The following is a 15,854-nucleotide window of genomic DNA, read 5'->3' as shown; positions in this document are numbered from 1 at the left end:
ACACCGAACCCTGTGGGACTCCACTAATAACATTAGTCCAAGAAGAGCAGCACCCATTGATTACCACCCTCTGTCTTTTCGCACTTAACCATCCTTTTATCCATTGTAGCAACTTAACCTTAATACCATTCTGCTCCAATTTGTACAATAGTCTTCCATGCGCAACAGTGTCAAAAGCTTTCCTGAAATCCAAATATATGATATCAAAATTATTTTTTGCATCCAGTTCCTTTGTAACCACATCATAATATCCTATCAAATTTGTCAGACAAGACTTTCCCTTAACAAACCCATGCTGTGTCTGAATTATTGCTGCAGTCTTGTCTAGATGATCCTGCAATGCATCTTTAACCAGCGACTCCATTATTTTACCCGGAACAGAAGTTAAACTAACTGGTCTGTAATTACTCAAACTGGGGATACATTTGCACATCTCCAGTCCGTGGGAATCTCCCCTGAGTCCAAGGATGCTCTCATAATTATGGCTAAGGGTTTGCTTAGTTGCTTTGCTGCCTCCTTTAATATAACTGGATAGATCCCATCCACCCCAGTTGCTTTTCTTACGTTTAATTTCAACAGTTTCTCTTCCACTTTGCTCTCAGTTATTACAAAATCATTAAGTATCCTGCTACAACTTGATAACCTTCTGCCATTTTCAAACCTTAATAATTCCTCACGTGTGAATGTAGATGCAAAATACTCATTCAGTTTGTTTGCTATCTGAGCAGGATCATCAACAGTCGAATCATCGATGTCAAGTGGACCAATCAGATTCATCCCCTTCCTTTTAGATTTTATATAAGTAAAGAAATCCTTGCTGTTTTTCTGAGCATCTTTTGCCAAGGATTTCTCATAATCTGCCTTCGCCTGCCGAACCTACTTTGTGACCTGATTACAGATTAACTTATATCTGCCATAGGCTTCTGAGTCGCTTAATAATTTATATGCATCTCAATGCATTTTTCTTCTCTGTTATGAGTCTGATTAGTTCATTTGACAACCATTTAGGCCTAAACCTTGAACAATATTTCTTAATAGGTATGAAACTTTTAGTAGCATCCACGATTAATTCCTTGAATGCTTCCCACTTAGAATTTACTGTTGGTAACATCGTCAGTTGATCCCATTGTACAGAATTTAAAAACTGTCGGAGACCACTGTACTTGCCTTTACGGAAGCAAAAACCCTTTCATTTACCCCTGACGGTAATTAAATCTTTAAGTAAATTCCACGTCAGTACACTGTGATCACTGCCACCTAGTGGTTCTTTTATCTGCAAATTCCTAATGCATGAATGATCACTGCTGATAACCAGATCAAGAGTATTTACCTTTCTCTGGTTGCCTCTCGAACATGCTGCTGCTGCTGCAGAAAACAATCAATCAATAAATCCACAAAAGTCTGACTAGTGTGTGAGTGTCCAACCCACAAGTTCCAGTCAATATCTGGGAAGTTAAAATCCCCCATTATAAGGCATTCCGATTTACTAGCCCACTGTATTTCTCTGTACAATTGTTCATTGTACTCATTCCAGTCATTAGGCCTCATATAACACACTCCTACTCTTATTTTTGCTTTCGCAGTGCTTATGTCACACCAAACTGACTCAACAGTGCACTGTTCATCTATATCAACTGGATGCACTTCTTTTGATTTTACGTTTTTCTTAATTAACAGTATAACACCTCCTCCCTTCCTGTCCTGTCTATCCTTTCTGTACACATTGTACTCCCCAAATTCCAGTTCGGCATTCCTTATATCAGTGTGACACCATGTCTCTGATATCCCAACAATATCCGCCTTTGATGTCTTGACCAACACTTCAAATTCATCAAATTTATTTACTATACTTCTAGCATTGGTATACATGCACCTATTCTTATTCTGAGTTACTCTAACACATCCCATATACCCACCTGTTTCACGATGACTGCCACCCATCCCTGAAACCACCAACACCCCTCGCTCCAGGTCGCTACTTATTCTAATAGAAGTTGTGCAAGAATCACCTTCACCTCTGCCTACTGTTAAACTATTAGTCCTTGTATCCCCCCCAAGCTATCAGGTTTCCGACCCACCCAACACTGCCTCGATAGCATCAGCAAATATTCTTACTGCTCATACACTTCCTTTCTTGCATCACATGCCACTACTATCATCCTCATGTATAAAGCAATTGGTCAGGCAACACCTTGAGTACTGTATACAGGTCTGGTGGCCTCATTTTAAGAAGGGTGTAGAGCTGCTGGAACGAGTATAGAGAAGAGCAACAAGATCAGTGAATGGAACAAAGGGTTGCTCTTATGAAGAAAGATTTAAGTTTTGCAAATTACAGTGTCTGGAGACTAGGCACCTGCAAGGTGATCTGATTGAGGTGTATAAAGCTTTGAATGGTTTGAGCATGCTCAATGCTGATGGGATTCTTCCTTTTGCTCAGAATAATTGCCTGAGACGGCATAAATTCTACTTGAGGAAAGCCAGTTGTAGGATAGATGTGCAGAAGTTAGCCTTTTAGCCAGTAGGTGGTTGATTGCTGGAACAAACTTCCATATGTTGTTGTAGAATTTTAAATAATAATTTAAATAGATTCAAGGCAGAACTAGACAAACATTTGGAGCGAGTGAATGGGTGAAACGAGAAGGTTTTTTTTTTTTTTTTTTTGGTTGATGTTATATAAGCTTGCTTTCTTGCATCATGTGCCTTTACTACTACTGCTATTTCAGCACCTTTGCAAGCAGGATTTTAAAGAAGCTTTAAATAAGCATCTGTTCTTTTTTAACAATTTTATTGTGGCTATATACTTTCAGAAGACATTCTATTAGGTTAGTCATGCTGCAGTTTGAATTGTAGAAGGATGCTGTGTGTAACAAATTGTAAGCAAATAAATTCTTCCATGATTGTTTATTTCTATTTAAATTATAAATAATGATCAGTCACTGCACACAACTCCAAAACTGCTATGCTATAGTGACTCTTCTAAGAAAAAATATTCTTCTATATCATAATGATACTTCATTAAGTCATAAGAATGGCTCATCAAATTCTATCTACCTGTACTGCATATTGCAATGAAGGAATTTAACATCATGTTGTTAGGACATATCTTATCAGTGGCATGCAGCACTAAACCAAAATGGTTGCACCTCAAGAAGAAATTTTTCTTTTTACCTCTAAAAATGTTTTTTAATGCTGCTTAGAAAATACCAATGCTTGCTGTATTATTAATGTGTTTCAATACATGTACTTTGAAACACATAATAAACATAAAAAATGTTATGCATTTTTATTAAACCTGTTATTTTCTATGAAACAAAACTTTTGTAAATTCTACTAGAAAAAAATATATATATAAACGTAAACATTAAACTCTTATTTGCATCTGTTTACAAGTTTATAAAAGCATTTAACCCTTCAAGCAGGTATTGCACAAATCATGGCTGCTAGTGCATCCTAAAAAAATACCTGATTAGTTTTTGATGATAACAACACAGAAATTATTGAAAATGGACAACTTTAATTTTCATAATTCTGATACTATACTGATAATAAGATTTTTAAAAAATTTAATTCAAGTTCTTCAAAATTTTGAGCTTACTGACAGAATATGTCTTTGAAAACATTCATGGTGCCAAGATTCTTTTCAAAGATTAATTTGTATCCATATTTAATCCAAACACTATATATAACCACTGGGGCTCACATCTGGTGAGTATGGACTTGACAAATCCAGGGTCCTGAGCTGGATATCATCATTCTTCTCTTTCTTGCTGATTCCCTTCTACTTCTCTCTCTCTCACTCACTCATGGTAACGTGGGAATTTTTTTTTTTTTTTTTTTTTTTTTGGTTGGTGCAGCATAAGTCTCAGGCTTCCTTGCAACATATGGCTAATAATAATATCCGTAGAAAATAAAGTGCAAGGGCAGCAGAACAATTTTCTCTTCTTTAAACATCCAGTCAGCCACTTCAAGCTTTTTGTAATATTCTAATTGCAAATGTCATGTAATTTTTGGCCTGTGTTTATAATTCTTTACAATCAGGTCTTCCACCCTTAATGATATCATGCTTATCAGAAAAGCTGCACAATTCATTGGTAACATTATACCCTTATACTGATCACAGTGTTACTGCCCTACACTGCTCATCTATGTGATTCCCTCTAGATTATCTGTGCAAGATAAGTTCATTGGGACAAATACTTTCCTTCACTCATATTCAGTACAGTATTACAACAAGAAGTTCTAATTCTAAAGTAATAACAAGCACAGTTTCATTTGAATGTCTCTTAATTAAAGCTTTATAAAACATCAACAATTAAATGTAATACTATTAATAGAAGAAACTAAAAAATTGTTTGGGCAATTTTAAATGTGATAAAATTCATAAACTTTGAGAAAATATTTAATATGAAGTGTAGACTCATTTCGGTTTAATGAATTTCAGATGTAATTTTTCTCACAGCCTCTGTATGGTTACACCATGACAGCAGGGTGCTATGCAAGATGTCAACATCAATGGCATCTCAGTGTTAGTTTAATAAATGAAGTATTGTAATGCCCTAAATCGCATTTGAATCCTGTGAAAAGGACACTAGTTAAAAGTGGTAAACCCTCTATATTGTCAGAACACAATTATTTGAACTACTTTACAAAAACAAAATACTACATTTAAATTCGTATTTGTGAATTGGAATATCATCGGTTTGGCTGAAACAAGAAGAAGAAATGAATAACTTATAAGTTTATCAAGTGGAAATCTGCTGTACACCAATGGAAACAGTAAAAGGAGTGAAGGCGGAGTTGGGTTTCTGGTCCATAAAGATTTTAAAAACAACATTTTGGAATTCAAAAGTACATCACCAAGGGTGTCAAGACTAATACTCAAGATTTCTAAGAGGTACAAGCACCAAGATTTATGCACCAACATCTAGCCATGATGATGAAGAGGTTGAAGAAATGTACACTGAAATTGAGAGTCTTCTAGATGAGCAGAAAACCCACTACACTATTATTATGGGGGACTTCAATGCTAAGGTTGGAAAAAGGCAAAACAGTGCAGAAAGAGGAACTATAGCAAATTTTGGAATTGGTGAAAGAAATAAAAGAGGTGAAAGACTTGTGGAATTTGCAGAATCTCAAGGAATGTCAGTAATGAACACTTTTTTCAAGAAAAGGGTGAACAGAAAGTGGACATGGAAGAGTCCAAATGGATTAACAACTAATGAAATCGACTTCATCCTCACTAACAGAAGATATATTGTGAATGATGTTACCATCCTGAATAAGGTAAATGTTGGAAGTGATCACAGAATGGTAAGATGTACACTTGATATAGATGTAGGAAAGGAAAGGAAAAAAACTGACTCGAGTAAATAATACAAAGGTATTTGAAATAACAGAGGAGGAGAAAAAGCAGTATGTACTGGAACTTAAGAACAAGTTTGAGCTTCTGCAGACTGTTCAGGACCAAGATATCGACGAGGAATATTACAACTTTCTGAAAGTGATAAAGCCCAAGAAACCTATAGGGAAACAGAAATCCAAAGAAGAAAAAATTAGTCAAGAAACACTTGTCATGATGAACCAAAGACGACAAATGAAGAGCAAGAAAGACACTGACAGGGAGAAAATTGAGTATACTGAGTTATGCAAAGCCATTAGAAAGAGACTCAGAGAGGACATAAGAAGATTTAACACAAGAAAAGTAGAACAAGCATTAAGGGAAAACAAAGGATTTAAATCAGCAGCCATGAGCAGTAATACAGAAAGACGAATCATACTGAAACTGAAGAATAGCGATGGTGTACTTATAAACAGCAGAGAAGGCATAATTCAAATAGCAGAAGACTACTATAGAGAATTATACAAGGAGCGAGGGAATGATACCAGCAGTGGGGAAGATGGATTGCAAAGTAGCAACACATACGACATACCCGATATTCTTCCTGATGAGGTAGAACATGCATTGAAGAAAATGAAGAATCGGAAAGCCCCGGGGGAAGATGAAGTTACTGTAGAGTTGTTAAAATTGGGAGGAAGAGACATAACACAAAAACTGGCAAGGCTCTTCACAAAGTGCATTAGAAAAGGTGTGATGCCTAAGCAGTGGAATAATGCAATCATAGTTTTGCTGCATAAGAAAGGAGATAAATCAGAAATTGGAAATTATAGACCAATTAGCTTGTTATCCCATATCTACAAGTTGTTCACAAGGGTCATTACTAACAGATTAGAAAGAATACTTGATGAGAATCAACCGAAAGAGCAAGCTGGCTTTAGAACAGGATTCTCAACTATGGATCACCTTCACGTAATATCACAGCTAATGGAGAAAGCAAATGAATATAAAACACCATTATGCCTGGCATTTGTGGATTATGAAAAGGCATTTGACTCCATACAGCATAAGGCAATGTTTCAGGCACTGGAAAGACAAGGCATAGATACTCCATATATTATCATTTTGAAGAAAATATATGCGAGTGCTACATCCTTTATTAGACTAGACAAAGACAGTAGCAAATTTAAAATCGAGAAAGGAGTTCGACAAGGAGACACAATATCTCCGAAGCTGTTTACTGCTGCCCTTGAGGAAGCTTTCAGAAGATTAGACTGGTCGCAGAAAGGAGTCAATGTGAACGGAGAGTACCTAAACCATTTACGATTTGCAGATGACATTGTGGTCATAAGCCACGATCCCAAAAAATTAGAGGAAAATCTTAATCAGTTATGCACAGTTAGTAAGGATTTTGGAGTAAAGATGAATATGGCTAGAACAAAAGTAATGATGAACAAGTATGCCACGGAAAGTGAAATAATGATTGAAGGAGCAGTAATTGAAAAGGTGGAGTCATATACTTATCTGGGACAAGTTATTAGCTGTAATAATGATAAATGGCTGGAAGTCAAGAGAAGAATAAATTTTGGATGGATAGCATTCAGGAAATATAGTCACATACTGAAGAGCAACATCCCAGTTTGTCTGAAACGTAAAATAATGAATCAATGTATACTCCCCACCATGACTTATGGAAGTGAAACTTGGGCACTCACCAAAAGAATGGAAGAGAAGCTAAGAACTACACAGCGAAGAATGGAACGAATTATATTGGGAATCAGACTGTTAGATAAGAAGAGAAACACATGGATTAGGCAGCAAACTCAAGTAAAGGACATTCTTATCAAAACTAAAGAACTAAAATGGTCTTGGGCAGGACACATAGCTCGAAGACATGATGACAGATGGACTAAGAAAATAACAGAATGGTACCCAAGAGGAGCTAGAAGAAAACCTGGAAGACAAAGGCGGAGATGGATAGATGAAATTCATGAGTTTTTGAGTAGTAAATGGATGGCCAGTGCTCAAAACAGAAAGAACTGTAAAGTTGCTGGAGAGGCCTTCATCCTGCAGTGGATTGAAAATGGCTGATGATGATGATGATGAAATTTGTATTTTAAAGTTAATGGAAGAGCACACTTATAGCTTCAGTAAACATACTGCCACCATATCTTATGGTTATCCCAGTTGCTATGCATTTTTGGAAGTGAATGTGTTGCTTTTTTTGGAATACATCCTCTCATTATACCATCATATACATAAGATAAAACCACTGTGGGTTTCACAACTTTTCAGCAACAAATCACGTTCATAAGCTGGATTACAATAGAAAAAACAGTATATGAATTAAATTTAATTTTTTGGTTTTTTGCAATTTTTCATTAAACTTATTAGAATGCCCATCTCATTTATAAAACAATGAACGAGTTGCAAGCATATTGTAATGTTTTCAACATATGAATGTAAATTTCAATTTTGTAAATTGAAATTTACATTCCCGTCTAGCAAGTACACTGCCATATATCTTTTTTTTTTATTCTTTTTTTTTTTTGAGAAATATGGCAAGAGATAGTGGCCTTAATTTTATTCTGCATTGGAACTTTAGTAATGACAGTCTCCTGTTATTCAGAAAAAATTTGTTTCTGACTACTACCTTACTTTTGATGCACAAAAGTGAGAGAAACCAAACCTAATGAAAATCAACACAATGCATATTGTATTTGTCATAGAGAACTGTTTTATGACTATACATTTTCAATTAAAAAATTATCAATATTTCAGAGTAAAACTGAAAGTTTTATTAGAAAAATACTAAAATTTACACTGACCTAGTAGATAGCAGATACACTGCCTAGTAGATATAATAAGGCAATTTTAAGAAAGTGAATAAATAATTAAAAAAATTCTGTCTTCAACCTCAAGATGATATGATTAAGTAGCCTGTGTTAACAAACCTGTTAACTACCCCCTACCTCCGATACCACTTGCTAGATTAGTTCCATTGTGAAGGACACAGTCCCTGTACCATGGATCAGACACAACACCTGTGCCTGGGAATGAAATGTTTATTTAGTAAATGATTTGTAAATTACTAATTAACCTTGCTTTCCCCTTCTTAATGTAATTAAATTTTTGTGTGAAGAGACTGGCATTTGAGAGAGCAAAGCAGCCCAAAACATCAACCCTCCCTAAATTATTGCATCTTTATATGTAACATCTTTAATCCCACAAATAAATTCATGTTTTTCTAGTTTTTTGTTCTCTTTTTAGTTTAAAGAAAAGTAAAATAATTTTTATATAAAACTGAAACATTTTAATTTATAAAAAAAAACTGACAATTTATTTACTATTACAGCACACTGCAGCTGGAGCTGAGGGTGGTGGGCAGTCACTTTCCAGTCCAGGAAGCTGTTTGGAAGATTTTCGAGCCACTCCATTCATTGAATGTAATGGTGCCCGTGGAACCTGCCATTATTTTGCCAATAAATTTAGTTTTTGGCTTACAACTATTGAACCTGAGTCACAGTTTATCCGCCCAAACAGTCAAACATTAAAAGCTGGTGAACTGAGGTCACGTATCAGTAGATGTGCTGTATGCATTAAAAATACAAACTTTGGACTAAACCTCTGATAATTCAAGCTCCTGAAAATTACAAAAACTTTTTCCAGCATCTAAGTTAACATTACAGTAATAATGGTGTCCTTTTTTACGTAATGTTTTTAACACTGCTGTGCGGAAAAGTGTAACACTGCTCTATGTGGATAAGAGTATACCCTACAAGCAAGTGTTTTGTAAGGATAAAATTTCATGTATATGAAATTCAGTGGTGCTACTTCTTTACTCTAGATAATGAACTGAATAGTTAGTGCCTTCTCCATTCTGCTTTTTGTCATGAGCACTGTAATTATAATGTACAGTATAGTTTCACATTATGTAGAGCACCGTCAACAAAGTTTAATTATTTTTTCTTTCCTTTTTTCGATTTTTATATAGTTTATTAACTATTACAAATATTTAATATAAAAGATTCTAAATCTTAATTGCTTATGGCATTCTAGTCCCCGAGATATTTAGAAAAATATTGTTATCATACACAAGAATTTTTTTTGAAATTGAAGTTTGAAACTGCAATGTAGCCATTAATTAATAAAAAGAATTAGAAGCCTCCGCTTCATATTGCAGTTCAGCTGGGTTAGTGTGCTTAAGTTATGTTCCCACCAGACTGAATATAGTGCTCCTGTATAAAATTAAGCAGGTGAGTTGGCAAGTACTCCAAACCTTACTTTCTCTTCTCTCAAAAGTTGTGTTCCTATTTCTGAGGCAGCTAAATATATAACTCGTTTATATATATTTTTTTTATAATTTTTTTTTATTATTATTTTTTTTTCCCAGTTCTTTAATATCTCTAGCTTTCTCTCTTTAAATCTTTAATATGTATATGTGTGTTCCTTCCTTTTGGAGAGATACTTAAATAAGTGTTTTGCTTTTACTTAAAGCTTCATAATTCTCTTATGTGTTTTAGATAAGAATGTACATAATACTCTACTCAGTTTCTTGTTCAAATATCTGTTTATAATTTTAAATTTCTCTCAAATTGGTAATTGCATTTATTAATATCATTTTAAATTATTAATAATATTGTGCTTGATAGTATTAAACACTGCCAGAAAATAAATAAAATATTTTTATATTGTTTTTAAATTATTCAGATGTTTACAATTCTACCTTGGGGTGAAGGAGAGAACAAATATTTTTAACCAAATCTGAAAACTATATACATTCACGTGCAGCAATTGCCTTACCTTGCATTTGATGTCAACAAAGTTCCTCACTTCTCATTGACCATGGGCACTGCCTTATGTGTCCTGATATTTGTGCATCATGATTACATCACTGCCATTCTTATAGCCTAGTCGCTTTTTTACAACTTGTGCCTGTAAATTAATCTGAATGTGAAATACTGCTAACATTGTTAATTACCATTTATGATTACCTGGATAAAAATTTTAAATTCCTGTTTTATCTGTATTGTTTACTGTTGGAAAATAAAAGGCTGTTTTTATGGGTTTTTATGGTTTTCCAGTGCTAGAGTAATTTACAAAATCCAAATGAACCAGATATGCCTACTGCTGTTTTATTGTTATAATTATCGCATAGTCTGTCAACAGAGACCATCTAGAAACACTGTAACTTAATTTTTTTTGTGTCCTGACACTTTTCCTTGGCAAGTATAGCCTCCCCCCAAGTGATACCATAAAGCCCCTACTGCTTTGTAGTGAAAGCTTTCTGACTGGTATTATTCCATTACATAACCTTCCTGCAAAGCCAAATTTTCCACAGAACCCCAATATCTTTAAAATTGAGGAAATTAACTGGGTGGCCACTTTATTAGATACAACTAATAAAGTGGCTTTTCATGAAATTTACACCTTCAATAACAATATCATGTATCAGTACCATGCATTGTAAAGCAGGTTAACAGATACATAGGGATGCTATATTGCTGTGATATTACAAAGTGGTATGGTAGTTAATGTATCAGAAACTGCAACCTTGCCTGATTTTCCACATAAAATTGTCAATAACCAAATAACATCCATCCAACAAGACTTGAGCAGGATAGCAGAAAGACTAGTCAGTAAAATAAAAACCCAGTACACTACTTGTCATGGATAGGTATTACAATCAACAATCGAACCTGGGGTTGAACTCCTGTCAACAAAAATAAGTAGGTACAATTACATTGGGCTCAGGAATGCTAGCAGTGAAGGAAAAGAAAAAATGTTGCCTGGTCTGACACATCCTCATTATCAGTTGGCGAAAGGGTTCTTGCAAGAGCATATATGCCATGGTACACAAGGCCAGACATGTACAGAAGTGGCTCCAGAATCATGAGGGTGAATTTGGCCTATTATAGTGCCGCCCCCCCCCCCCCCGAGTCACCAGCTCTCAATCCAATTGAGCAGTTATAGGAATGAGATGGAACAAAAGCTGTGGAACAGTGATCCAAAACCATACAATTTGCAACAACTTTGGGAACCAATTGAGCCAAAATGAACCAGCATTCAACACCTCGCTGAGTCTATATCATGACAAATCCTAGCTGTTGGTATAATGAGAGCTAATTCTGCTTATAATTGTACAAATTAAATTAAAGATAATAAATTTATGGAACATCTACAGAATGGATGGAAGCTACTGCTTTGGGACTTTGGTTGGTTATGTGGTGTTTAATGGCATATTTGGCAACTGAGGTCATAAGGCATAAGTCAAGATAAACAAAACACGTTAAAAAAATATTTGCTAACCTCTAAACAGGTTACCATATCAAAAGAAGGAAGTGTATATCAAAAGTATAAAAGATAAATTCAAATATGCCTGTATAAATTAATGGACTATAAAAAGTTAAAAACATCAGACATATTGTCTGTTATCTAAAATCTGGCTGAGTGTAAATGGCTCAGCCAGATTAATAAAATGCATAAAACACAAACATTGTGTAATGGTAAAAATGGGACATTCCATAAAAATATGAATAATGGTTAAGAGTTTTGTGGTTCTCACATGTGGTGGATTATCTACCATCAGCAGAAACAAGCATGTCAGATTACTGTGACTTATGCAAAGCCAAACAGGAACAACTTCCTCTCTTCAGACCCTGTGTAGACTGGTGACTGTCATTGCTTGATTACAAGCTTAATCTGGTATAGTTTATTTGTGGCTTGTCCGTGCCAAGAATCTTACCATTAAAAATATAATTTGGTGTGTATTATTTGCTAAAGTTCCAAAACTACTTAATGTTTCCAGAAAGGCATTTCTATATACATATTAGTTTTATTAAAAAAAATTTAGTTAATATATATTTAATTGTCCATTTTTATACCCAGAAAAATAACGCGCTTGTGTGAGTGAGAGAGTATATGGTTAATACAAACCTTGCTGCAATCTTAAGTAAGTTTATTCTTAATTTTTTTAATACTTAATTTATTCCCAAAGAAAACTGTTGTTGATGTCTGAAAAGAGACTTACAGTAGTGTAAAATTAAGTACAGAATCACTATTTTATTATGCTGTGAATGATAAATTTCGAAGCTAAGATGTCCAAGTAGTTAGCATTAGCATTAATAGAGGCATATGATGCAAGAATGCAAGCTTATATAGCATCATCCAAAAAAAAAAAAAAAAAAAAAAGGAAAACCCTTCCCATTTCATCCATCTTTTAATTTCCAAATGTTTGTCTAGTTCTGCATTCAACTTATTTAAGTTTCTGACCTTCACTATACAGATGGAAGTTTGTTCCAACTATCAACCACCGCTGGCTAAAGGCAAATTTCCTCACATCTATTCTACAATTGTCTTTCCTCAATTTGAATTTATGCCCACTCAGGTGATTAATCTGAGCAAAAGGAAGAATCCCATTAGCATTGAGCATGCTCAATCCATTCAAGGCCAAAAAACCTCAATTAGATCACCTCGCAGGTGCCTAGTCTCAAGAAGCTGCAATTTGCAGAACTTAAGCCTTTCTTGGTAACACCAACCATTTCTTTCACTCACCAATCTCATTGCCCTTCTCTGTACTCGTTCCAGCAGCTCTACATTTTTCCTAAAATGAGGTCTCCAGACCTGTATAAGTACTCAAGGTGTGGCTTAACCATTGCCTTATAAAAGGGGACAATCACCCCCTTATCCCTGCTAGCAAAATTCCTGTATATCATTGACGACACCATGAGCTACTCTTGCAGCCTTTTTACACTGCTCAGAAAACTTCATATCTGACTGTACAATTACCCCCAGGTCCTTTTTATTCGTCACTACCCTGACCACCCAGTTGGTATTTAACTCTGGGGTTACTGCTACCTATATGCAGTACTTTACATTTGTCAAAGTTAAACTTCAGTTACCACCTTTCAGCCCATCTGCTCAACTTTTCCAGATCTTGTTGCAGTAGCATATTATCATTATTGCCATTAACAACCCTGCCAACCTTTGTATCATCTGCAAACTTAGATATTAACCCTGATATACCTTCATCAATATTATTGATAAATACCGAAAACAACAATGGGTCAAACACCGAATCCTGGAGAACTCCACTAATAACATTAGTCCATGAAGAGCAGTGTCCACTGATAACCTCTCTGCCTTCTCCCATTCAACCATCCTTATATCCATAGTAGCAACTTGTCTCTTAATACCATACTGCTCCAATTTGTAGAGTAGTCTTCATGTGCCACAGAATCAAAAGCTTTCTTAAAATTCAAGTATACAATATCAAAATTATTCTTTGCATCCAGTTCCTTTGTGACCACATCATAGTATCCAGTCAGATTTGTCAAACAAGCCTTCCTCTTGATAAATCCATGCTGTGTCTGAACTATAACTGCAGTCTTTGTTTAGATGATCCTGGATCGCTTCCTTAACCAGTGTCACCATTATTTTCCCTGGAACAGAAGTTAAACTAATAAGTCTGTAATTACCTGTGTCACCCTTTGATTCCCCTTTATGAACTGGGGACACATTTGCACACCTCCAGTCCATGGGGACCTCCCATGAGTTTAAGGAAGCTTTCATAATTATGTGATAATAGTTTGCTTACTTCCTTTGCTGCCTCCTTTAATATCACTGGATAGATCCCATCCACCCCAGGTGCCTTCCTTATGTTTAATTTTAACAATTTCTCCTCCACTTTGCTCTCAGTTAATACAAAATCATCTAGAACACTGCCATAGTTTAATTCACCTCCGGCATTCCCCTCCCTGAATAACTCCTCCTGTGTGAATGTAGATGCAAAATACTCATTCAGTTTATCAGCAACCTGAGCATGATCATCAATAGTCAAACCATACATCTGATCCCTTTCATTCTAGAATTTACATAAGTAAAGAATGCTTTGCTGTTTTTTTTTGCATCGTTTGCCAAACGTTTCTCATAATCTGCTTTCACTTGCCTAACCTTCTTTGTGACTTGATTACAGACTAGCTTATATCTTCCATCAGCTTCTGTATTGCCTAATAATTTATATGCATCCCATGCATTTTTTTTCTCTGCGACAAGCCTCATTAATTCATTTGACACCCATTTAGGCCTAAACCTTGAACAGTATTTCTTAGTTGGTATGAAAAGCCCAATACCCTCCAAATTAAGTCCCTGAAAGCTTCCCATTTAGAATTCACCATTGGTAACATCATCAGTTGATCCCACTGTATAGAATTTAAAAACTCTCTCTGAGACCACTGTAGTCAACTTTATGAAAGCAAAAACCCTTCCCCTTACCCCTGATGGTAGTTACATCCTTAAGTAAATTCCACATTAGTACATTGTGATCACTGCCACCTAGTGGTAACTTTATTTGCTGATTCTTAATGCACGAAGAATCACTGCTGATAATCAGATCAATATTACTCCATCTGGTTGCCTCTCGAACATGCTGATGCAGAAAACAGTCGTCTAATAAATCCACAAAAGTCTTGCTAATGTGCAAGTGAGCAACCCACAAGTTCCATTCAATATGTGGAAAGTTAAAATTTTCACATATTGAATGGAACATTGAAAATTATAGCAAAATTTTCAACTTCCAAGCACTTGGAACGAATTACAAAAAAAAAAAAAATGTATTATTGGGTTCATATTACGTTTTTTTCACGATACCTCCATTTATTCCTACAGGATGCAAAATACGTTTCCACGATTTTTTTTTAAAGTTTGCACTGGTCAGCAAAAACTTACGTAAAGTCAAATTCCGTAAGTTGAGTATTACATAAGACAGGAAGTTCCTGTATATATTCTAATTAATTTCAAACAACTATTAAAGTTCAGAAATAAATGCCAATAAAATTATCAGGGTTTGAAATTTTTGATGACCTTTAAAGAACTTTGTATTAACAAGATTCTACTGCCTGGGGGTTTAGTATTAGTAGAGAATGATACAAAGAAGCAAGCTTATACTGCATTAGTCTAAAAATATATATATATTTTAAATACTACCTACATCATTTGTTCATTTCCTGATAATTTGTATAATCCTTTAAATTTTTTTTCAAACTTCCACAACACAGGATGGCAGTTTGTTTGAACAATCAATAAATTTTTGGCTGAAAGTAAATTTTACCACATCTTCAATTTAAATTTATGCCCCTTATGTGTGTCATCAGCATTTAGTTTACCCAATCCATTTAAAGCCTTGAACTCTTCAATCAGGTCTCCTTGCAAGTGCTTGGTTTCTAGATGCTGAAATTTGAAAAACTCAAGTACTCTTGACAAGTGTACTTTTGTGCCCCTGACTAATCTTGTTGCTCTTCTTGCCCATTCTGAAGAATCTACATCCTTCCTAAAATGAGGCTTCCAGACCTATATGTGGCCTAACCAGTGCAGATAAAAGTCCTAGGATCCCATCTGCACTTAATATTGGACTGCGCAATTACTCCCAGGTTTTATCACTGTCCACATGCAGTACCTTGACATTTAACAACGATAGCCTGAATTGTAACTTCTTAGACTAAATACCAAACCATCTTGTTGC

At 35.1% G+C, this 15,854-nt stretch overlaps 1 protein-coding gene across 2 annotated transcripts in view; it reads left to right on the top strand.

The window, feature by feature from the left end:
• The window catches only part of Col4a1 (Collagen type IV alpha 1), a 1,206,096-nt gene extending 1,195,688 nt beyond the window's left edge, over positions 1-10,408 (top strand). For both annotated transcript variants that reach the window (XM_090374514.1, XM_090374509.1), the window contains exon 39: positions 8,691-10,408. In XM_090374514.1, the coding sequence (XP_090230640.1) occupies positions 8,691-8,966 (276 nt within the window). In that variant the 3' untranslated portion in view covers positions 8,967-10,408. The remainder of the gene's footprint in view (positions 1-8,690) is intronic.
• Positions 10,409-15,854: the final 5,446 nt, after the last annotated feature.

This window comes from Mastigoproctus giganteus, chromosome 1, assembly GCF_048544385.1.
Source record: "Mastigoproctus giganteus isolate SK-2022 chromosome 1, ASM4854438v1, whole genome shotgun sequence".
NCBI classification, from domain to species: domain Eukaryota; kingdom Metazoa; phylum Arthropoda; class Arachnida; order Uropygi; family Thelyphonidae; genus Mastigoproctus; species Mastigoproctus giganteus.
Note: the sequence above shows the minus strand (reverse complement) of the source record. Positions and strands in the feature narration are given on the sequence as shown.